Source organism: Cavia porcellus, unplaced genomic scaffold (assembly GCF_034190915.1).
Source record: "Cavia porcellus strain 051 isolate PalLab524CR breed Dunkin Hartley unplaced genomic scaffold, mCavPor4.1 scaffold_27, whole genome shotgun sequence".
Classification (NCBI taxonomy): domain Eukaryota; kingdom Metazoa; phylum Chordata; class Mammalia; order Rodentia; family Caviidae; genus Cavia; species Cavia porcellus.
The window spans coordinates 49,424,371-49,449,218 of NW_026947510.1; the positions used below are offsets into that span (position 1 = coordinate 49,424,371).

At 40.0% G+C, this 24,848-nt stretch overlaps 2 protein-coding genes across 14 annotated transcripts in view; one reads left to right on the plus strand and one right to left on the minus strand.

The window, feature by feature from the left end:
• Window positions 1-9,715, plus strand: part of Irag2 (inositol 1,4,5-triphosphate receptor associated 2) — a 115,872-nt gene extending 106,157 nt beyond the window's left edge. For 7 of the 8 annotated variants that reach the window (XM_063238397.1, XM_063238401.1, XM_063238398.1 and 4 more), the window contains 7 exons: window positions 2,614-2,761; window positions 3,472-3,515; window positions 6,053-6,115; window positions 6,227-6,273; window positions 6,564-6,665; window positions 8,212-8,319; window positions 9,207-9,715. In XM_063238397.1, the coding sequence (XP_063094467.1) occupies window positions 2,614-2,761; window positions 3,472-3,515; window positions 6,053-6,115; window positions 6,227-6,273; window positions 6,564-6,665; window positions 8,212-8,319; window positions 9,207-9,450 (756 nt within the window). In that variant the 3' untranslated portion in view covers window positions 9,451-9,715. The remainder of the gene's footprint in view (window positions 1-2,613; window positions 2,762-3,471; window positions 3,516-6,052; window positions 6,116-6,226; window positions 6,274-6,563; window positions 6,666-8,211; window positions 8,320-9,206) is intronic. The other variant, XM_063238400.1, reaches the window with a different exon arrangement.
• A 71-nt stretch (window positions 9,716-9,786) lies between these two features.
• Dnai7 (dynein axonemal intermediate chain 7) overlaps window positions 9,787-24,848 on the minus strand; it is a 63,511-nt gene continuing 48,449 nt past the window's right edge. For 5 of the 6 annotated variants that reach the window (XM_013153136.3, XM_023565308.2, XM_023565310.2 and 2 more), the window contains 7 exons: window positions 22,097-22,172; window positions 19,573-19,733; window positions 17,079-17,235; window positions 13,841-14,055; window positions 11,676-11,843; window positions 10,842-10,955; window positions 9,787-10,154 (listed from right to left, as the gene is read on the minus strand). In XM_013153136.3, the coding sequence (XP_013008590.2) occupies window positions 9,879-10,154; window positions 10,842-10,955; window positions 11,676-11,843; window positions 13,841-14,055; window positions 17,079-17,235; window positions 19,573-19,733; window positions 22,097-22,172 (1,167 nt within the window). In that variant the 3' untranslated portion in view covers window positions 9,787-9,878. The remainder of the gene's footprint in view (window positions 10,155-10,841; window positions 10,956-11,675; window positions 11,844-13,840; window positions 14,056-17,078; window positions 17,236-19,572; window positions 19,734-22,096; window positions 22,173-24,848) is intronic. The other variant, XM_063238405.1, reaches the window with a different exon arrangement.

Consider the following 24,848-nt stretch of genomic DNA (forward strand, 5'->3'; position numbering starts at 1 on the left):
GTTTCCCTTCTTGACATAAAATTCATGTTCCTTCTGGAGTAAATTATTGCTCTTTGCAATGATCATTTGGTTAGTTTTCTCTTTGTCTTAATTCATTTTCAGATTCATCTAAAAAGTTCAGGTCTCTCATTATATTGCAGCTCTTCAGTTCTGTCACTGTCTTCTTCCTTGAGATATTCCTTCAAGAGATGTTTTACTTGCTTGCTCCAATCTGGTTTGTTAACCCTTTACAGGCTGCCACGAAAGTCTTGCAAACTCATACATGGAATTTCTTTCATATCCCACTTGAGTTGAATCCCATTTTCTAGATTCCTTGTCTCTCTTTGTTGTTGTTTTGGGTTTGTTTGTTTGTTTGTTTGTTTGGTCGGGTTGGGAGGCAGACTTTGTGAGAAGTTGTAGGTGGTAGATTTACTAATGGTCAATTTGTAACCCCAGCTGAAGTGAATCAGTGTGGTGGTGGGTGTGGAGGGCCCACCTGAGGACTGTTGCCAATGTAAAAAAGAGAACTGGAAGGGGAAGACGGTGCACTGTTGATTCTCCTGGAGAAGCTTGTCACGCTGGCTTTCCCGATACGAACTCAGCTGTTCTCATCACCAGAGGAGTTTGGGTCTTGGCTGTCCCTAAGGATGGCTGTGGTTCTTTTCGGGGACTCTGTGGTCCTTACCTTGAGTGTTGTTTCCTGGCTCCAGTGCAGATCCCTTAGCCTGCTGACACAGATGCTTCGTCTCACTGGTGCAGACTTTCTAGCTTCCACTGCTGACCTTTGCTCCTTCCCAGTGCAGATCCTTGATACAGACTTGCCGTGGCCTCTAGCTGGACTTGTGGAGGACATTGCCATGGGTTCTGGGACTTCAGCTGGACTCATGCAGGACATTGAAGTGGCATCCAAGCCCTCAGCTGGATTCTTTGGGTCTCTAGTGCATGGACAGATGATCTTCACCCTTCTGCATTTGACTCTTGGGTGAATATTATAAAATGATCCTATAAATTATGTCTTATATTAAATCTTTTCCTTTGTAAACCCCTGTCTACAACATTGTACAGATGAAAACATCTTTACTCCCCTTAATTGGTAGCCTAGCTGGCTGAAGGATTCTAGACTAATTTCCTCTAGAGTTTGTCTCACATTGCTTCTTTTTCCTCTTAGGTCTGGTACTGGGATCAAAGTACGATACCATTCTAGCTTCTACATCTTGGTTACCGTCTTTAGACATTCTGAAAGCTTTTAGGGCATCTTCTATTTTTCCTACTACCTCCCTTGGAATGGTTTATTTTTACCCATTGCATTAGGCTTTGATGGCCATTTTTCAAGCTAGCGAGTTATGTTCATGGAGAAATTTTTAATTTCATTTTCTACATTTTGGAATTTTTTCCCCTGCACCTTCCTGGACTCCTTCTTCTTTATGGATCTGTATGGATGTTTTCTGAGCCACTTCTTGGGTCTTTTTGCTCTGGTTTCAAGATTTCCTCATCTTTATCTTGAAAGCCTATTATTTTTGTCATTTTAATTTCTAAAATCTCTTAACACACTACATGTGCTTTTTAACTAATGTCTTGTTCTAATTTCATGGATGAACTAATTATTTTTAATTCTCTGAAGTTATATATGATTTTCTTGAAGTTTTAAGTTTTCCCCAGACTGTTTTTTCCAGTACAGTTTCTTTTATATTTTGATCTCCTCGGTTCATGCTGGACACTTCCCAATATCTGATGGTTTACCGCGAACCTTACTGAAGGCTCTGTATGTGTGGAGTAGACAAAGTTCTTTGTGACGCTGAGCTTCCCATAATCTAGGATCTTTTATTGACTCTGATGGTCAGTACTTATAGGACTTTCATCTTGGAATATAAGATTCTCCAAGGAAAAATCTTACAGCTCCCTGTCTTGAGAGCATAATCCTGGCTGTTGATGTTTAGGAGTTGCCAGAAGGAATACAGATCTCAATGCTTAATAAATATATGAGCTTTTGATTAAATCTGTTGTTTTCGGTTAAGATATATTTGCCATCAGCTATTTCCCAATCCACAAAACCTGTTTGTCTGTAGATACTTAACTTAGTCTTTCAATGCAATGATTGTGGAGAGGTACTTTGCTGGGTAGGATCATGGCTTTAATCACTTTTCACAGACTTTGAACCTCTCCTTAGGTTCACACACCCACCTTCACTTTCCAGAGACGCCACTAATTCTTAAGCCTTTGAGACCTTCTGCAGTACAACCTAGCTCCCTGTGTGTTTTAGAGGCTCAGACTTATAAGTCTTTTTATTACCCAGCCTTCCAAATCTTTTGCTATTAAATCCTCTTCCATTCTACTTGTCTTATGTTTAAAAAACAAAATTCCTTCTGACATTTTAATCAGATGTAAGGATGGAATGAAAGTGAATGTATTCATGCCCCAGCACTGAGAACAGTTCTGTGTGTCTGCCCACCTGATCCCCTATTTCTTTCTCCCCCACACCGTCTCCCTGTCTCTGTCTGTCTCTTTCTCTCTATGCCGGTAATGCAACATCAGAGCCTCAGGCATGACAAGCAAGCTCTCTACCAATGAGCTGCATCCCAGCCCCCCCAATAGTATTTGCAATATAAATTTATTTGTTCTTATTTTTCCTAATAGGAGAGCCGGGTTAGTAAAGCAGTTGAAGTGATGATTCAGCATGTGGAAAACTTAAAGAGAATGTATGCCAAAGAGCATGCTGAGTTAGAAGAATTGAAGCAGGTTCTTTTGCAGAATGAAAGGTCTTTTAACCCTCTGGAAGATGAAGGTAATACAAATTTAAATAGTGTTAGTTGTGTTTTTCTAACATTCTCTTTTTTCATGCTCTTAATATCTCTAAACCCTTTAGGTTAAGAGAGATTTAACTTAATATACATTAAGTATATTTAACCCAAATCATCAAGCTGACTTTGCTTGCCTAATTGATACTACGTAACTATAGACCTTTTCTGCACATAAAGTCACATGCAAAATGTAAATGAGTCAGTCTCAGGAACAGTGGTTCTGTACTCTTCAAAGAAGTAGTGACCTTGGCAAGGGCCCATAAGCTGATTTATGGTTTGGAGAACAGACACATGTCGTCACAGGTAAAAAATGATAATGTATGGTTTGTATAAGTCTTATGGTAGTTTTATTGTAAATAGTATGAACTATTCTGAGCAGAATTCTTAATGAGCTGTTCCTGCTTCCAGAGAAGTAACCATACTTGATACTCGTCCTGTGGATTCCTTTATTCAGCACACAGCTGACAATTAGTGACACTGTGAATTAGCAAGCATCATGGACACAGGGGACCATATGCCACTGGTGAAGGTGGTAATTATTACGAGTCACAAAATAAATACACTTGCATTGCTCTGTAGGGTAGAGTCTTAAGTAGATCTTTTCTGACCTTTTGTTTGCTTTGTAAAGAATATCATGACTCTAACATAGATTACATAAGTGATTTCTAAAGTGTGCAAATGCTTTTCCTTTCAGATGACTGCCAGATTAAAAAGCGTTCAGCTTCTCTGAACTCCAAGGTAATTACTAATTCACTTAGTATATTACTTATTGTCTGTGAAGTGGTACTGGCAATAAAAATATTTGAAAATACTTGAAATAACATGCCTTGAAATGCAAATCACAAAGCAGTGATTTTAATTTGCATGCATGCATATGTGATACGTGCATTTGCCTATATAGTTTATTTATGGAGTATGCTTTTAAACTGCCAGCTGTGCTTGTATATTAGTCAATTTTGCTTGGCAGCATGGCAAAAGCTAATATGGCAGCATTTCCTGTCACGCAAACCAAATTTTATAGCTGGGTGTGTTGGTGCATGACTATAATCCTAGCACTCGGGGAGACTGAAGCAGGAGGATCACGTTTGAGCCCAGCATGGGCAACTTGGTGATTTAGCAAGGTTTTATCTCAAAAGAAAAAAAAGAGAGAGAGTTGGTGGTAAGAGTTTCCAATAATTCCAGCGCTTGAGAAGCTGAGGTAAGATTGCTATGATGCATAGCAAGACCCTGTCTCAAAAAAAGTAAATAAAAAGTAAAATTTTTTTCAGGTCTGGGGATAGTACAGAGGCCCTGGATGTGATCCCACTGCACACACACACACACACACACACACACACACACACGCACACACACACACACACACACACGGAAAAGAGGCAGATGCATGAACTCTTTCTTCATGGATCATTCTCCTTTCCTGCCAGTTTCCTACTCTCAGGCCTTGCGTGGTGTGTGGAGTCTGAGATCACTGCTTCCGATCCAGGTACCAAGTCACCAAGTCCTTGCTGTTACATCGTATATAGCAAGGAAATGCAAAAAATGAAGGCAAATATTTCCCCTTCCTGCAAAGACCCTCCCTACAAGTCCAACATGGTATTTCCATTTTCACTCCTGGTGGAAAATGAGGTGGAAAAAGTTTTTATTCTGGAAGCCATGTGCCTAGCAAAAAATCAAGGGGCAAATGGGATCCTGAAGATCCTCCAGCGGTTTTTTGCAAATCAGAATTCCCCAGATTTACAAAATTTTTGCACAACTGACTAAAGTCATCCCGTCTATCTCTCTAATGTTTCACAGATGGAAGAGAGAAATACAGAAGTGGTTAATATGACCGAGTTCTGACAGAGCTATGATTAAAAATCAGCTTTCTCTCACTGCCGTCCAACATTCTTGGGATGCTCAACTCATCTATGAAATTAAATCAGATGACAGTTGAAAGATTCATGTAAAACATTTTAAAATTGGTTACTACATTTAAAGTAGTTTTATCTCCTTAAGTTGCACTCATTTAAACTACAAAAATGCCATGTTATTTTCCTGCCAATGAATCTCAAGACTGATTTATAAACACATTCACTTATTAAAACATCACAGTATCTCATTCATACATAAAACCAACAATGTTGATGTCCGAGAAGTTGAGTAGAATGGTGAGAGGGATGGGAAGAGTCTAATCAGCAGGAACTAAGTTATAGTAGGATTAAGCAGGCCAGGGGCTGGGGATTTAGCTCAGCAACATAAGCGCCTGCCTTGCAAGCAGGCAGTTGTGAGTTCGATCCCTGGTACTGATAAAAAAGAAAAAGACCAAAAAAAAAAAAAAAAAAAAAAAGGATTAAGCGGGCTGGTGGGCTGTGGTATAGCAGGGTAACCACAGACAGTAATGTATTGTTCATTTCAAGAAGGTAAAGAATTTTGAAAATTTTCACTATAAAATGATTTAAACATTATGCAGTGTATACATGGGAACATTACATGGTGCTCCATTAATACAATTTTTGTTTTTATGTTATTAAATTTATTTTAACTGATAAAGCATGATGAAATGTTAAATGAATTGAGGTATATGAAACTATGCAAAAAAGCTATAAATGTAGTTGCATATTTATCTTCTCTTGAGTTGGGAATTTTTTTTTTTTTTTTTTTTTTTTTTTTTTTTTTTTTTTTTGAGGCAGGGTCTCTCTGTGTGGTTCAGGCTGGCCTTGAACTCACTGTATCACCCAGGCTGGTCTTAAACTGACAGCGATCCTCCTGCCTCGGCTTTCCAAGTTCTGGGAATACAGGCATGCACCACCATGTCTACTGGGGGCCGGGAGGGTAGTAATCCTTTTAAGCGTTAAAAGTAATGACAGCCAAACGGAGAAAGTGAAGAATATTTGGCTGGATTAAGAATTCAAAAATTTTCTTCCCTCAAAATAAAACATGGACAAAAGTTCATAAGCATAAACAGATGGTTCTCAGAGCAGCTGTACACATGGTTTCAACACAGAAAAAACAATGCTAAATATTAGTAGTTGCCAAATAAATGAAATTTCAAATAAGAAATTTTATATTTAATGTATGGGTGGGAATTATAATCTAATGTTGCATAAAATGGAAAAGAAATTGGTAAAATGTTTCTGAAAGGAGATTTATCTAGAAACAATCTTCTAAAATTTGCTGTTCAACTCAGCAGTGGTCAGGTACATAGGTGCGTGCGTACAAGGGTACACATCTCTGTGGCAGATACAGACAGGACCTTAAGAAAGTTATCTAAATGTGTATTTTTGACTTTTGGGTAGCCATCTTCTCTTCGAAGAGTGACTATTGCCTCTTTACCCAGAAATATTGGAAATGCAGGAATGGTAAGCAAATTCCTGTGTGTTCTTGATGTAAAATCATTTTCATATGACTAAAGTGTCAACTTATTTCACTAAATACTAAATACTTTATTTTTAACACCTGAACTTCTAAAGGCGGCTGCAATGGAAAATGACAGATTCAGTAGGAGGTCAAGCAGTTGGTAAGTGTAATTTTACGGTTGCTCTTTGGGAATTTTACTATTTCCTGATGCTGCTAAATAAATAGGCCTTTGAAATACGTAATGTATAGTAACTTTTGATTTGTTCAGAATATAACAAAATTATAAAAACTAGTATATGGCATTGTTTAAAAATTATGAAATGGGCATTATATGAACGTGCCAAGGAAAAAATTAGAACCTGTAATTTGTGTGCCCATTTACGCAGCAGGTAATAAATCACTAATGGCCACTGATATATTTGACATGGGGCTCTTACTTTCCTTATTTAGGCGAGCTTTGGGTACAAAGCAGAGTGAACACCGCCCTTCCTTACATCGATTTATCAGCACCTATTCCTGGCCAGATGCTGAAGATGAAAAATGTGACCCAAAGTAGGTGTGGCTTGGTGTATCTATTAAACAGACACGAGCTGAGGCATAAATATTGAGGTCACTTTAATTCCACAAAGAGGAGGCTAATGCCGTGTCAACAAAAAGATAATTTGTGGTGAAAGACTTTTATAAACTGTGACGCACTCTGTGGATGTAATGTGTGCATACATGCACTTTTGTAATGCTTGCAAAAGTTGGAGGTTTTAAGTTAGAAGAGATCCTGGAGCTTGCCAGATTGGTAAAGATTTCATTTTCCTAAGTGTCTGCCATGGGGGTGGGGGGTGGCCAATAAAGAGCCATAGAAATAAAATCTCCATTCACATAGATTTTAAAAATACATGAAATGTGCATGGACCGTGTATGTATACATAACCTAAGGACCCGTGTTGTAGTCCTGGGAACCTCTTACAGAGTTTAGACTTAGTTATCATAGTGAATCTTTTCAGAATTGGGAGGAAACACATTAATGTGTTCCTGTAAAGTTTATAATCTATTTTTTGGTTATGGTATGATGTCTGCTGAGAAGTTTTTGTCAAAAAAGACTGAGGCATTGAGAAATTTACAAGAATGTACTTGATTTTGCCCTTTGTCCTTGTTTTATTAAAAAAGAAGATTCAACCTACTTCATTTTCTGTAGATGGTTGAAAAAAAATTGGTATGAAGTTGCCTTTGGCAATTGGGAGGGCATAATAAGCTTGGGATTTCAAATTTCAGCTCCTCACTAGGAACTATCAGTGAATGTGATAATGAAACAATTATATTTAGGTAGGGCAACATTTCTTTAGATAAAGATTTGATTTAAAATAGTCAATTGTTAAGCCAGGGGGATGCAAGTCTGTAACCCCAGCACTCAGGAGGCTGAAGCAGGAAGACTGCTATGAGTTCAAGACCAGCCTGAAACATATAATAAAGCCTCAAAAAAAAAAAAGTCAATTGTTATTTCCAGTCCATGGAATACTAGTTTAGTTTATCAGAGAATTTTCAAAAGTGCTTTTTAAAATTAAGACCTTTAGAAAAAGAGAAGAAATGGAGCTTTGAGTTTCATTCCAAATTGGCACTAATCAAAAACTCTAGACCACAGAGTAAAATAAAATTCTGATATAGGATACTAAAATTAAAGTGGTAAAAAAATAATAAAGTCAATGTAGCAGAATAACAATGAGTGAAAGTTTTACTATATTTCAGATAAAGTACAAAGAGGAAGAAATATATTCATATTAAATACACATATATATGCACTAAGAAATGTCAGTAGTAACATTGGTTACCTATGAGTCATGAGACTGATTTTTATATATTCTTTACAAATTTCTCCTCTTTGTGTATTTGATTAATATTCCAACTTTGTACATAACTATAAAAATAGTAAATGTTTACTTTTTTGTAAAATTGGTGGTATAACTTGGAGTCTTAGCTCTCAAACCTTTGCAAAGCAATCAGATATTCACGAGCCTCTAATACAGTAAAATTCACCAGGGTTTCATAAATCATTATAGCACAGTATTGTTGGTTTCAAATATTTATAAGCAGTGCTTATTATCTGCAGAACTAAAGATGACTCAGAATCACCTGGAGAAGAAATAGTTGAACGGACAAGAAAGACAAGCCTTTCTGAAAGGAAAAATAACCCGTCCAGGTGGGGTATCTCTTCCATGTAAGTTGTCTACTTGCCCTACGATTCTGGTGTAGTAGACTAGAAAAGGGTAATGCAGGGCTAACAGTACTAATCAATTTCTTTGAACAGGGCTGGGGATTTAGCTCAGTGATGGAGGTGCCTGCCTGGCAGGTTCAAGGTTGTGTTTGATCCCCAGTATCAAAAAAAAAAGTCAGATTTTTAAATTTGAGTAATGAAATCTGTAAGGCCAACCTACACTAGTTACTCTTGAACCTATTTTACAAGAGGCACAAAGGTTCAGTGTTAGGGATATGACTCTAGAACCAGACGGGTTAGATGCCCCAGCCACTTGGGAGATCGTTTCTCCTTCTAGAAAACAGGGATGTTAATGGTCCCTGTGTGTCACTGTGTTGGTGTGGTGACCAACTAAGCACCACCTGGAATGTATTTAATATGGTATCTAGCACGGAGTTAAGTGATGCAAAAGTTTCCTGTGGGTGTCTCTAAAAGAAAGTGCAGATTTTACCACAGCAGGGGCATCTGATATGCTGAAAATTAAGCGACACTGTAGAGATGCAGGTTTGTAACTACATCCTGCATCTGCTCTCCCAAGTAAATAGTGTAGTATTTGTTGGGTTCCACTGTAGCAATAAAAGTTGATTGAAAGGAGGAAATATTTGTATGTACTTGTAAAAGCAAGTGCCTAAATGACACAATTTTTAAGCAAATCACTTTAATTCCAATAATTGTAAGGAGTGGGTACAGATTATGCCCCAAACCAAGAGGATCAATCATGACATGTGTGCCCTGAGGCAGTGTCGGTGGTGTTTAGGGCAGGTAAATGATGAGACCAGGGTGATGGCAAAAGCAGGTCTCTAGTACCAAATGACCAAGACTGCCAAATTCTATTTGTGTTTTCCTTATAGCCCTGACACGCTGGCCTCGTGGGTGACACATTTGGGGACCTCCGTGAGGAAAGCTAATAAGACCCTCTGGCTCTCTGTCGCTCTCATTGTACTGTTCGCAGCTCTCATGAGCTTGCTCGCAGGCCGATTTTTCCAGAAGTCTGTGGAGGCTGCTCCCACCCAGGAAGGGGACTCCTGGATCTCTCTGGAACACATCCTGTGGCCCTTTACCGGACTCCAACACAACGGGCCACCACCGGTGTGACCGCAGTGAGCCCTACGGTATGTGGCTTGGTTTTTAACCCTCCAGCCTCTGAACTTGATAAAACGAGCAGCTTTGCGCTGGGATTTCACTTAGAATAGCACAAAACCACAGGTTTTCAGAGAAACCGTCAAACTATTTGGTTTCCCACTTCATGTTTTATAGTCGAGGAGATGACCACAAACAGGATATTTTAATGTGCTTTTTGAGAAATATGTTGTTTTGCTACAATGTATCTAAATAAAGAACCCTTCAAATCTTCCTACAAGTGAAAGTTGAACTTCTCAATCTGGGCAAACAGTCAAAAAATCCCACTTTGTTTAAAATTTGAATATAAAGTGCTGTTTGATCATTTTAATAATCTGAAATACATTCCCGCATTACACGGAGGAATACAGGCTTTCCCACCAAGATGAGTTTGTGAGTGGGGATTAAGAATAGCTGAGCACCCTGGTGGACAGGAGCATGTAGCAAACCGAGTCAATGAACTGGCAGCTGGAACTCCTGGTTCTCTCCATGGCTTCCTTGGAAGCAAAGTCCTTCACCATGTGATACAAAGTGGAATGAAACTCCATGTCTTCTCCAAGTGCTTCGGAGAAGGACGCGCTGTCTTCCTGGATCTTGAGCCTCTGTGCTCTGTCCCCGCTGAACATAAACAGGGCCCAGTTAGGAACCCCAGGGTGCTTATCGCTCAGGCACTCCCTCACCTAAAATGAAATTAGATTTATTAACAGTTCCCCTTCTATGAATTATTTTGAGAGTTGGGTATTACTTGAAGAGCTCAGCTCAGTATCGCGAAATGCCCAAGTTAAACATTCATTCGTAAGGTCCCCTTATTGAGTTGTTTGTAAACTCAAACTGTATTTATGCAGATTTTCTGCAAGGATTCATTCATACGACTAATATTTCAGTGCCAGTCACATGCTGGGTATATAACAGTGAAACACAGGAAAAAAGCAATAATTCACCATCTAGAGGAGAGATGTGCTTGTATACATCTATCTTCAGTTGGTAGAAAGAGTTGTAAGAATTCCAGCCTGAAGTCACAAGCACACCACTTACACAGGTTGGAGACATTTTTCTTATTTTTTTTTTTTAATTTTGAGACAAGGTCTCACTAACTAATTGGTCAAAGCTGACCTCACACTTGCCTTCAGTCTTAGCTACTAGAAGGCAGAGGCAGGAGGATTGCATGTGTCATGGTACCTCGCCTGGTTTTATATAATTGACAAACTAAACAAAGCTAAAAATTTTTTTTTAAATTTAAAAACACTATTTTGAATATTTTTTTGTTTACTTTTAAAAGAGGGAATGCGAGGGTCTGTATTTGGCTTTTGAGTATTTTATCTTCTTTTGGAAGACAAGGTCGCCTCGTCGAGTTTTGGATACTGTACCTTAAACACAACTTTTGTAGAATTGCATAGAGTATTCCATTTGCTCCACCCAAATGCAAAAGCAGAACTCAGCAGGGCCATCTGCCGATAAGCTTTCATTTCCACCAAGGGAACCTGTGAATATGAAATACAGTGAACAGAGCTTCCCAGCAAGTCCCCCATCTGGGCTCCATTTAAAAGTCTAGGCCAAGCTTCTCACGAAACTAGGTAAGGGCTTTTCCTCCCTCTGAGCAGAACCCAAAGGTGATGTCTACTAAAGCCCTCTGTGATCTGCCCCTCCCAAAGCCTCTCTGGTCTCCTCCTCCTCCATGCCCTCACTGAGGGCTCTGGCTCCACCTGTCCTCCGCACCTGGACCTTCTTGGCTCAGCTGTGCACCTCCAAGTCCTGTGCAGATCTCACCCTGTCCCTCTTGCTTACTGAGTCCCCTTGATCCCTACTGCCCGCCATCTAACCCACTCATTCTCCTCTACTTCTCCTCCCGAGCACTTTTACCTTTATGGCCTACAACATAGATTCATTTATTTCCCTCTACTGGAATATAATCTCTGCAAAGGCAGAGCCTAGTGCTCTATTAACTGATGTATCCTAATCTAAAACAATGCCCACCATATAGGTATGCAGGGAAAACATTACGGAGTGTTTTGAAAACATGAACAGGACACTACGTCAGCACTGTAGGGATTAAACTCAAGGAGGCCTTTTCCTCCCTGTGTGTGAAACCTGGAGTTTCCATTGTTTGCTAACTAGAATCATGTGAGAGCACGTACAAAAATTTAATACTTGCCAATGTTCTACATGTCCACTACCTTAAATTTGGAAAGATTAGTGCTTGCCTTATTGTTTATAACAACATAAAAATGAGAGTATGCTGTGGGGAAGATATTCAGTCCGGTTTCTTTCAAAGCGATAATGAAAGGAATAGGCGTCATCCACTTCCCTTCCAGCACGGATGAGTGTTCTTTGCCCTTTACTTTGACTGAGGCTAACATGCAGAGGTTTTCCTATGTTTAAGAAAAAAGAACAGCTTTTATAAAAAGTTATATTATTACGTCGGTGTCCTTCCAAGCCCAGCTTTTAAATTCTTTAGACTATTTTTTTAAAGCATAAAAGAATGTAACTGGGTGTGGCGGTGCACATCTATAGTGCCCAGCACTCAGGAGGCTGAGGCAGGAGGATAACATGAGTTTGAGGCAGGTCTGGGCTACATAAGCAAGATCAAGGCCAGCCTGCACTGCAGAGGGAGACGCTGTCCCAAAATACAAAAAAAAAAACAAAACAAAAGAATGCAGGATAACTCAGTGTTAGGTGTGAGGTAGCAGTACCACTGTTAAGTCCCCATTAACTTAGAAACAGTTTATTAACTTTTTATAGGCTTTCTCTGAAAAATCAAGAGCTAGAATTAACCTCTTATGTACCAGGGATGTAGCTCAGTGGCACAGCGCCTGCCTGGCACTGAGTTTGACTCCTGGTACAAAAAAAGACAACAAAACTCTTAGATCTCCTCTTTTTTTATTTTAAAGAGGGTAAAACAAAACAGAACAAAGCAGATCAGAAGAAAACAAAGTAAGTGACATAGATTTCAAAGCAAGACAACAGGAGATCCACAATGGCTACCATGTCTTTTGTTTTCTTCTAAATAGTTGTCTGTATCTTTTCCTCTTTTAAAAAGTTGTGATTTATAAATACTGAATGTATTCAGATTAAGTCAAAACAGCTATTAAAAACAGTTCTGACTGTACTTTTAGGAATTAGTAATTTTTTAAAGACATATAAAATTTAACATCTACTTTTAAGGTTTGACAAAGTAGCAATTCAAAAGTATAAAGAGTTCACATCTCTTGTCTGTTTTGATATTAATAAGCAATTTAACCCAATTTAACCCAATACATATTTCAATATGAAATCAGTATAAAATTATTAATGAAAACATTGTTTGTGTATGCCAAATATTAAAAGTCCAATATGTGTTTTAAATTATAGCATACATTAATTTGGATTAGTCACATTTCAGGAGCTCAATCACCAGATGGGCTCATAGCTACCATATTACATAGCAGGGGTGTATCTTTATAATCTGACCCGAGAACACGTTTGTATCTTCTGTTAGCCTAGAGGAAGCGCCCTTGGCCTGGGGACTGTGGGGGCAGCTGGTGTGGGAAAGCAGCACCAGCCTGACTGTCCCAGCATTACGGTCTCCTCCTACAATCTCAGAGAGGTCACTCAACTCCAAACCACTCTGGGCCTCAGTTTCCCTCTATAAAATGTGAGATTAGAAATGTTTTAAGGTTCTTTGTAGCACTGAGCTCTTGATCTCCCATCTGATTTTAAAAACAAGGTTTGATAATGAACATCAGGACTTCTAGGTTGTCTCTTTATTAAAAAAAAATATCTCTCAGATGTATTTTACATAGCACAGAATTCACCCTTTTCACACAGTGCAATCCCTGGAGAGGTCATTGTGCAGGCTGGCCTCCAAGGAGCGGGGGTCCTCCTGCCTCGATGCAATCGTTTTGAGAAACTTTACCAAGCAGTGTTGTAACTATCACCATAAATCATTTTAAGAATGTTTCACTCCACCCAATAAAATCCGCTATGTCCTTTTACGGTTAAGTCACCATTCCCACACCAGCCCCCAGGAAATCACCAGTCAGGTCTCTGTAATATTTCCTGACTGATGAACACAGTGTCTCATTCAGAGAGAGAAACAACTTCACAGGGAATTTCAAACGCTTGGATGATGAGCAGGGTCCCTCTTCACTGAGACGCAGACCACAACCAGAATAGAGCTTGCTGTTCTATCCATCGATCTCTCTGTGGTCACTTTAGGGTACAACGGTGAGCCTCATGCTTATGTGTTATCGCTTACTTACTCAATAATCTTTGAAATGGCTCTAGGTGTATTTTATATGTAATTGTAAAGTACTCATGTATGAATATATACATCAATGACCATCAACAACGCTGTTACATCCAAAGACTTGCTGGAACAGGAACTTACCTGAATTTGTATTTGAAGCTCAGTAAACACTGTCGTCACAATCAGAAGGGCTTTATTCACATCAAGTGGTCTTAGTTCCCACGACTGGTACGGCATGTTAATGTGAGTGTCCTGCATCAAGGAAATGGGGCCAAACACTTCCAAGCTGAATGATACAAGTCTTTCTTCTGGGCTATAATACACCTCACTAATGCCATCAGTTCGCCAATATTTACCTTTATAGTAAAGGAAGAGTGATGTCAGTTTCATTTTTTTCCTACAAAAATAAGATCAATGCAGCTATCTACATCACTGATCTTTTACACTAAGAATAACATCTAGCCAGGTGTGGTGGTGCACGCCTGTAATCGCAGCACACAGGAGGCTGAGGCAGGAGGATGGTTGTGAGTTAAAGGTCAGCCTGAAGTATACAGTGAAACACTGTCCAAAAAAACCAAAATAAATAAAATCTCAATAAAAAAATCTACCTTCCCTTGGAGTTTCCCGATTTCCAGGATCAAGTCCAAGCTCCACAGCATGGTCTTCCGAGGGGAGCTTTGACTCACTTTTCTTGGTCTCTCTCTCTTGCCATTTCCCTGTTTACAGCAGCATTTTCACCCATTCCCCACCAATTCTGTTTCTGTCTGGGCCTTTGCACATGCAGTTCTTGTTTTTCCTAGAGTACTCTTCCCTAACATTTTAGAGAAATGCCCTTCCATTTTTGAAACAACTTTTCTCTTGTTTGAAGTATACAGTTGCAATTCTTTTTGGTAAGTTTATACAAGTGTACAACCATCCCCACAATCTGATTATAGAATATTTTTATTTGAAATAAGATGTCTCTATTGACAGTCCCCCCCCCATTTCCATCTCTAGCCCCTGGCAGCTTTCTACTAATATACCTGTCGCTCAAGAATGACCCTTTTTGGACTTTTCCTATAAGTGCAACCATACAATAGATGTTCTTGCATGTCTCTTACAACTCAAAAACAAAACCTAATTCAAAAGCAGGAAAATTTCTTGAATAAAAATCTCACCAAAGATGATAATTGAAAGGCTAATAATAAGTACATAAAAATATGTTCGATATTACCATTGCTAAAGAAGTGCTAATTCAGGCCACCATGACACACCACTTCCCACTCACTAGAAAGACTAACAATAATAAGTGTTGCAAGGAGCTGGATAAATGAACACATTCATGTAAACTGGTACCTCACTGCTGAAAAACCAGTTATCATTTACTTTAAAAGATAAGCATAAATTTACCACTCACCCTGCTATTCCTCTCTTAGGTATATACCCCAGAGAATTGAAAACCAAGGTCCCCACAAAGAGAGGCACGCACAATCTTCTTTTGTCTTTAAGACTTTGTTCAGTACCCCATTGTATGAGATCGACCCAGTTCATGTTGTGCCTGGCAGCAACTTAGGCCTGCCTGTTCCAGTACCTGACGACGTAGCATCTGAGGTTTTCCTGGGCTGCCTCTCCCAGGACTCTGACAACTCCCCACAGGAGGAACTCTGATCCACTTCTATTCTCTGACTTGTCATTTTTCATATTTGTAGGACTAACGAGTGGTGCACTGTCTTGCTACAGCAGTCTCCCTGTCCACCTGGCTCTTTCCTTGTCTCACACAGAGGGTTCCACTGCCTAGTTTTTAAATTACTTCTTTCTGCTGCTACATTAGCAAAAATTAATTTGCAAAGGTTACTATTATTACCTATAAAAGAAATTCAGTGTCTATTTCCTGGCCAAAAAAAAAATGTTTCCCCATAGCTTAAAATTTACTGGGGCTGTAAAGTATTACTCATCAGTGCAGTTACATAGTCAAATTCTAAAAAAAGATATAAATTTTCCTAAATCATGTGAAATAATTTACCTTGTCTAGTTCTAATTTAGTGTGGATAATTTTTAATAAGTTTAGGAACATTACTATTAACACCTAGAACAGCAGGAAAAAAGAAATTACATAATTGTTCATTTTCATATATTTTATTGTTTAGTCTACAAGATGATATTTTGTTTAATTCACAAACTATTTCTAGGACATAAATAATGAATGGTGGTTTGGGAGCTTCGGGGCATTCATAAGCAAGTTTAAACCACAAAATATTTACTCGTTTTGGTAAAAGTGGCTAAATACTTTACCTTTGTGGCTAGAATGTAAAATGATAGATCTATGCCGTGGAGATTTGTTCTCAGCCTATCACTGAGTGTGTAAATCCCTCAAAACTAAATGGATGTAAGGCAACTCTAAAATAAATAGGTTCCTTAAATCTGTGTGACTTATACACAAGAAAACTTCAGCCATCCTACCAGGAAAGAGGCATTTGCTAATGATTCTTGAAAAATATTTCCAAAAGATGAGAAGTATAAAATAAAAAGCGGCCTTTATTCTGAGAACATGGAGAGAGATGACCAGCACCCCCACCGCTGGCATCCAGCAGATCTCTCCATGGACACATGGCGTGGGGGCATGTGAATAACCTCGGTTTGGGGTGGAACCTAAGGCGGGCATTAGGGATGCACAGGCAGCCCATTGGTCCTAGGTTTGGCGCCATATGTAAATTTCCAGGGGCGGGAAGATGGCGTCACAGGTAACTTCCTAGGGGCAGGGGAGATTTGGGCTTCCTGCTTCCGGTTGAGGCTTTCCTGGCTACAGTGTCCTGTCTGGGCCAAAACCCTTTCAATTCTCACATCATTAGCTTATACATCTAATTTTATTAATAATGCATTTAAGTTTGTAAAACCAATTTCCTATGGTCCAAGAATCAATAGCTATAATACGGTATACCACGGCCAGTTCTCCTGTGTCGTTTCTCATCCGTTCCCATCTCTGTTACTTGTTTGCAATTTATATGTGGCTAATGTTAAAATCTGAATCACCTCAATCTGAATTGTTTGGCTATTTTGTGAGAGGTCATCATGCTTTTGGCTTGCTAACCTATTTTGATATTTTCATTCTTTTTTTAAACAACAATACAGCCATAAAATTATAATTTATAAGCTATGGCAAATGTTGGCATTTTAGGATCTAATAGTCATGAAAATTCAACACAATTTAAAATTTTCACTCCTATGCATTTCTATCATAAGCAAACAAAACAAAGATCCTAGAAATCACATAGAAATATGTAAGATAAGAAACTCAGTGTACATCCTACATTTGTGTTCCATTTAAGGGTCGGTATTAGTGTCCCTTTTAATTATCTCTTTTATGAAATAATTATAAAAGTTGGTTAATGTATTACTGTACCTTCAGTATCCCACCTTGCAACCAAAGGTTCCTCAAAAAAGGTCACTTTCTCCTGGACCTGGAGGGTGACTTCTATGGGTGGAAAAGCATTTTCTGCTTCCAAATCATCTGTGATTTCCGGAGGATATGTAAATTTCTGTAATCCTTCTTTGAGTATCTTTTCAGAGTGACAGAGACAAGTCAGTAGATGACTCATAACAAAGATGTAATTATTATTAAATAAACCATATAATTTGGAATAAGCACAGTAGCTTGGTCTTGTGTGTCTATAGGTTGACTAACAAAATGTCACAACCAAACAAAGACAAAAGAGTGGACAATTGCCAAATTCAAATGTAAATGGAGAACATCTCGGGGGCGGGTTCTGTGATAGAGAGCATCGGTTTATTCCTCTCAGGAATCCCACAAAGCCTCCACTCGGATTCACCAGAGAAATAACTAAGACTTGGAAAAATTAATTTGTCAAAGGTTACAAGATGATTTTGAGACAGCATAAGCAGATTTAAGGGGCAACTCACGTGTTCTGATTTCTCAGTTAGAACACACAGGTAATCAGAAAAGTGCAGACAACCTTTTGATAAGTGGGGTAATGAATGGGTCAAAATAAAAGCAGATTTTTCCAGAATAAGGGAGAGTTGTTCATCATTTGAAAGCAGCTGCAAAGGATCTAGGGTATGAAGAAGATTTAAAATGGCAGACAATAGAGACAGAAATTTCTAGAAGAGGTAGAAAGTTATTTTCTATTTATTTTATTTATTTATTTTTTTGGTCTTTTTGCTTTTTATCAGTACCGGGGACCAAACTCACTACTGCCTGCTTGCAAGGCAGGCGCTTATGCCACTGAGCTAAATCCCCAGCCCCCAGAAAGTTATTTTTTAACAAAAGCCTTGGAGCCAGGTGTGGTGGCACACACCTGTAATCCCAGAATTTGAGAGGCTGAGGCAGGAGGATCACTGTGAGTTCAAGGTCAGCCTGGCCTAGAGACAGACCCTGCCTCAAAAAACAAAAACAAAAAAATCTTTGGGGCCCAAAGGAGAAGGGTCTTTTGTTTGCTGGTGAAGTGGTATAAGAACAAAATTTAAGAAGAGTAGCAGATTGCTTAAAAACCCTGATTCGGGCATGGACAGCATCTTGAAGGCCTTTATCAGGAGGAGGGTTTCCTTAGTGCAGCTCCTGTTGTCCCCTAGCTATAGAAGGCAGATTCAAAAGGATTCTCTGAAGTGGCTACGGCTCCAAAAGTGGCTTTCTCTAATAAATGCATTCTCATTTTTGGAGAGGAAGGGAGGAACATGGCAGTATCAGAATCAGTTGGGTGGACTGGGGAAAAGGAAACCCTGCTCAGACATGTAAAGCCCATACCGTACATACACAGGTAGGTGGTATGATCTGTGTATTAAAATTTTACTGAGACAGGCAATGAGAGGAGGGATGTCTACGAGACTCTGGGAAGAAGAATCAGGAATCCAGCTGTAAATACAAGAATGCAACTAAGCCCTTAAAGGATGGGACTGGGTATGCCATGAAACTGGCACATGCGCTGGGCTTCAAGGGAGGGGAGGCAGCCTCAGGCGCCCACAATGCTGAAACAGACCAGGTCAACCCTGCTGCAGGTCTGCCTGCTTAGGGAACAGGCATGTGGACTCCTTGAGAGCTGATCTAACCACGGCTGTCAGCAGCAGCGTCCTTAGCACCCAGCATCGCCTGCACATTGGCAGCAATGCATCACCAGGAACGTGCACGTGAATCATCTGAGGATCGCGTTAGGACACAGATCCAGTGGGCCTGCGGCGGCCCCACAATGATGCGTCCCTCAGGCATTTCACAGGGATGGCTGTGTTGCTGGTTCAGTGCTACTGATTCAAGCACCAGGCTTTGTGCCTCAAGGATTGAGGTCAGAAAGAATCTTCAAGGTGTTGGTGGCTAAAACACAAATCGCTGAGCTTTACTTTTGGAGTGTCTGACTCAGTGTGAGGTGGGGCTCACAAAGTTGCATTTCTAGCAAATTCCCGGATGGTGTAAGAGGTTGCCAAGGGATCACGTGGTCACAGCCACAGATCCAACCAGTCTGCAAACTACTGTCTCTGGGAAATGCCTCCCACCATCTGTGTGTAACTAAAGGTGAATGAGAGCCCGCACTTGCCCATGCATTTATCAGAGCTAGCTGGCCAGGAAGACTGAAAATAACCGCCTCCTGGCCTTTTACAGAGAAAGTCTGTCCACCTCTGATCTAGATTATCAAGGCCAAAATGGCACTTCCAAATATTAGTGCTGTACGTTTACAATTTGTAGCGTATTCTAGTTTTAAAGCCTACCTGTTGGATTCCTTGAGTATTTAATTCAGATTGTTAATACCTATACATTCAAGACAACTTAAAATTGCATTTTTCATCTGCACTGGGTCAAAGTGCATTTGACACTGACATTATTTGAAATGAGCTTGAAAAACATGGGGAAACTATTTTGCTGACAGGTTTGGATTAAAGCATATACCTACCTCTACCATTATCCAGCCTTTCACAGGTTTACACTGTGGGGGGAGCTCCAAAATATCCAAGTGGTACACGCCACCCAGGATCATAAAGTGGCATAAATCCACCTCCTTATATTCAGGGGTTTCTGGCTTTTCAGGAACATTCTTTATCAGGTCCAACTGGGCTGAAGTTAATCAGATTAGTACAGTTTCTAAGTAGATCACAATATTTTTGTATTAGATGGTATTAGATGAACTTCTTATACCTAGTACTGGTAAAGGAAATTTTTAAAAGCTCCTAAATCTTTTCAAAAAATGTTTAATTCAGAACTATTCACCGATTGAAGGGCATAGAGGTTGTTTCCAGGATTTAGCCCTGAGGATAGGAAAGGAAGAAGGTAAACTATCATTATTTGCAGAAGACATGATACGCTCTATGTAGAAGATCCCAAAAGACTTGCAGATTTAATAACCAAATTCAGTAGTGTAGCTAGATACTAGGTCAACACTCAAAATTCAAAAATATTCCTGAACACAAATAATAAACTCACTGAGAGAAAAATTAGATAAATTACTCCTTTCACAATAGCGTGCAAAAATGAAATACTTAGCAAATAACCAAGTAAAGAAAGTAAAAAACCTTTACACTGAAAACTACAGTAGTCTGAAAAAGGAGATTGAAGAGGATATCAGAAAATGGAAAGATAGCTCTTGTTTTGGGTAAGAAGAACTAATATAGTGAAAATGGCCATATTCCCAAAATAAGTACACATATTTAATGCAATTGCAATCAAAATACCTATAAAACACCTCACAGAATTAGAGAAAACAATCCTAAAATTCATTTGGAACAGGCAGAGACTTAGAATAGCAAAAGCAATTCTGTGCAGTAGAGACAAGACAGGTGGCATCACAATCCCTGACTTGAAATTATACTACAAAGCTGTAGTGATAAAAAAAAAAAAAAACCAGCATGGTACTGGGAAACAAAAACAAACTAGAACAGATCTGTGGATTAGAAGATGCATAAACAACTCCAAACGTATCACCTCATCTTTTACAAAGGGGCAAACATCACTGGAAAAAGCCCCTCTAATAAACAGTGCTGGGAAAGATTAAAACCAGACCTATATCTCTCATTATGTACTAAACTAAAATTGAAATGTATCGAAGATCTAAATATTGAACTACACAAACACTAAACCTGCTGGAAGACAGAACAGGTAGAACTCTTAAAGACACTGGTATAGGCAAAGACTTTATGAACAAAATCCTGATTGCTCAAGAAATATCACAAACAATAACTGGTATCTCATCTTATTAAAAAAAAACTTTTATGCAGTAAAACAAACCAGCAAAGTGAAGAGACAACCCACAGAATGGGGAAAAATTCTGCCAACTGTTCTACAAAGAACTAATACTTAGAATATAGAAAGAACTCCCCCCAAACTAGACCCCCCAAAATTTAAAAACCCAACCCCAAAACAGCCATCTGAAATGAACAGACACTTCTTAGATGAAGTATTAGAAATGAGAAGTAAATATATTATTTAAAAGTTTAACATCACTGGTCATTTGAGGGATACAAATTTAAACAACACTGAGATTCTGTCTTGCTCCAGAAAGAATAGCTATTATCAAGAAATCAACCAATAACAAAGGCTGGTGAGACAGGGGGGGTGGGAAGGAACCCGTCTCCTCCGTTAGTGGGAGTGTAGATGGTACAACCACTGTGGAAATCAGTGTGGAGATTCCTCGCAAACTATGACTAGATGCTCTGTTTAACCCAGCTATTTCTCTTTTTGCTATCTTCTTGAAAGACTTAAAAGCAACATACCACAGCAATTTATGCACACCCATGTTTATAGCAGCACAGCTTGGACTAGCTAAATCTTGAAAATACCCCAAATGCCCATCAAGCGATGAATGGATAAAAAAGATGTGTTTTTTTTTTTAAATACAGTGGAGTATTACTCTGCCATAAAGGATAAACTTGAGATATTTCTAGGTAAATAGATGCACCTTGAGACCGTAACTGTAAAGTGAAATAAATCTGATACACATGTCTGAATATCACATTGTTTTTCTGGCATCAGAAACCAAAAACAAAAATAAGAACCAAACTGTACAACAGACACTGTGAAACAGGAAGAAAATATTCAAATGGAAAGAGGAACAAGGGGGGGGGGGGCTGGGAAAAGGAAAAAAATAAATGGAAAAGTGGAAACAAATCTGTTTTAAACAAGGAGGGGAAGAAGGGCTGACCGGGAAAGGAGGAGAAGTGAACGGAAACAGAAGAATTGAGAGTCATCATGGACAGCTACAAATTTCCTATGATAAATGCTCCTATGATAAATGTATATCTAACATGTACCATTAAAAGTAATTTTTTTTGTACTGGGGATCAAACTCGTGACCTCCGGCTTGCCAGGCAGGTCCCTGTGCCACTGTGCTAAATCTCCAGCAATAAAATTAATTTTTTAAAAGCCAATTTTTGTGTGACGAAAATCTCAGTAAAGTTGAATTCTGAAAATATAATTGAGAATACCTTGTGCAACTGATTCGCTTAATAATTTCATCTCCAGTTCACCTTCTGTGACTTTCGATTCTTCCGTGGCAGAAGTCTGCAAAACAAAAACAGAAACAAATCGCAAGACTGAAACAGAAGGGCAGCCAGTTGTCACCAGCAGTGTCTATTTCGGCCTAAAGCCGTCCTGTGTTCCAGTTCCCTCTTGCTATAGCTGTTACCTGAATTATGGGGCCTCAAAATGATACTTGCAAGGCACAGAAGCAGAATACTTAACGGACACTTTAAAAACAGACAAGCACAGCGCCACTCAACCTCACTGATGTGCTCAGTCTCCTCTGAAATCCTTCAAGTGTGAAAGGGAGAACCAGATGAAGCTGTGCAAATTAGAATTATTATTTAGGATTTCCAGATGACTAACTAAACGTGCTGAGCTCTCACCTCACCCCACGGAGGGACAGTCCCAAGCACCAGGTGCAGGGCTACACTGTGAGGTGAGCGTGGGAAGACCCTGGCGATGAGGAGAGAGACTGGAACCTTAGGACTACAAACCTGCCTGGGGTAACACTGTGGAGAGAGAGAGAACACGGCCACACCTGCCACGCCCGCTGCACAGCCAAAGCAGTGAAGTTTCCCCTGAGCTGCAACCATGTTGGGAGAGAAGGTCCCTGCAAACCATCAGGGTGAAGTCAGCTGGGAAGCCGAGCTCCTGCAAACCTGCAAAATCCTCACAGGTTGGCAGCACACTTAGATGAGTAACCCGAAATCTGCCAGGAGCCTGACTTTAGCAAAGGATCTCATCACTTCCCAGCAAACTCCCAGAGTGATGTCGGCAATCACCCTGAGGAAGGTCTGGATCGGGACTTCTCTGAGGACAAGAAGCTGCTGTGTAGCCCATCTTGGGATCCCACAGGTAGCTCAGCACATTCCTTCCCCGCAACCCGAACTTGGCCCAGCAGAGAGACTCTGACTCCACCTCACTGAGCGGAAAGGACACCCTGGTTTCTCTGGAGGGCTGTGGTGAGGCAGTCTTGTGCAATGTCACAGCTCCAAATGCTGCCCATCTTGGGTACATGAGGCCAGTGTGGGCTCTCATGGGAATTTTGCTGGCTCTGGCCAGGTCTGTTCCTCTCCTAGGCAGGCTACAGTGAAGCACTGGGCAGCACCCCAGTGGTGTCAGGCGCTCCTGGGGCAGCAGCACAAGAGCACCTCAGGCCCCACAGCGCCCACCAGACCATAAGACTGCCACCATGGCCCCTCTTGGTCAACCGCCCACTGCTGGTAGGACGAGGTGTGAGTGCCACCAAGGGGCAGCTGCAGTTCCTGCTAAAGCCCTTCTGCCATACAGGGCTAGATCCATGTAGAGCTGCTCCAGGCTCTGCACCACGACCCATGCCACCTGCTGGACGGAGGTCCTTGCTAGCAGCTGAGCTGGCATCAGTAGTGCCTGAGGGAACCCCCATAACCCAAGAGAGGCCACTGCTGCCAATGTAGGACAGCCACACAGGGGCGCCATGTTCTGTTGTTCTGTGCCACACCTGCCTGAACTGCTCTTACCTGGCGCAGAGATTCAGCCGGTATCTGAGCTTGGTGTAATACAGACTGTGCCCACACTCTCAAATCAGCCAAAGAAGTTACAGGGAATTTACACGAGGGTGCCCAGCTGGCAATGAAGCCACACTGCATAGTAAATACCACACCCTACTACATATCTTGAGAAAGCCATTTACTAATAAGGCCACCTCATAAAAGTGATCGATATCACATCCACCCGATGCACAGATCTCCACATGGGAGCACAGGAAATATAACAAAGCAACGTAATATGATGAACTCCAAAAGTTCATCTCTTTAGCAATGGATTCCAAAGAAATTAAAACAGATGAAATGCCTAATTAAGAATTCAAATGAATGAGTTGGAGCCGGTGGCATGCACCTGTAATTCCAGCACTCTGTGAAGCTGAGGCAGAAAGATCTCAAGTTTTAGGAGGCCCAGTCTCAAAATAAGAAATAAAAAAGGATGGGGATGTAGTTTGGTGTAAGAGATCCTAAGTTCAATTCCCAGTACTAGCAAATGAATAAATAATCAGAAGAGCTGAATGAAACTAACAAGACAACACAGAATATGAATGAGAAATTCAGCAAAGAGTTAGAGATTTTGAAAACAACTCAAACAGAAATCTTGAAAACATTGTGTCAAAAGACTCAGCATCAGACTATATCAAGCTAGACAAAGAATATCTGAACTTGAACAGAGGTCTTTTGAAAAATCCCAGGAGCAGTAGTGTGTGTGTGGGGTGGGGTGGGAGGAATAGTGGGGGGCGAGGTTACAGCATTTTCAACCACAGGAACATCATTAAATGAACAAACACATCTCTGCAATACCCAGAGTCAATAAGAAAAAAGTTAAAAGTATAGAAAACATGTTCAAAACAGTAGCAGAAGCTTCCTTAACCTTGAAAATACCTAGATTTCCTGCATTTTCTTGTGTTAATTCTGGGTGACCATCGTAAAACAATATTATAAACTCCATGTCCTGATTCTAATTGTTCTCTGCACAACCCCTGACTACAATACCAAATTTAGTGTGCTTAGTAAAGCTATCTTTCAAAAATGAAGAGAAACAAATAGTTCTAAAATAAAGAAACACTCCAATGTGATCTCAGCTCATGGGAGGCTGAGGCAAGAGGATTGCTGTGAGTTTGAATCCAGCCTGGGCTACATTGCGAGACACCCCTCCCCAACAAAACAAAACCGAACACAGCAAAAGATG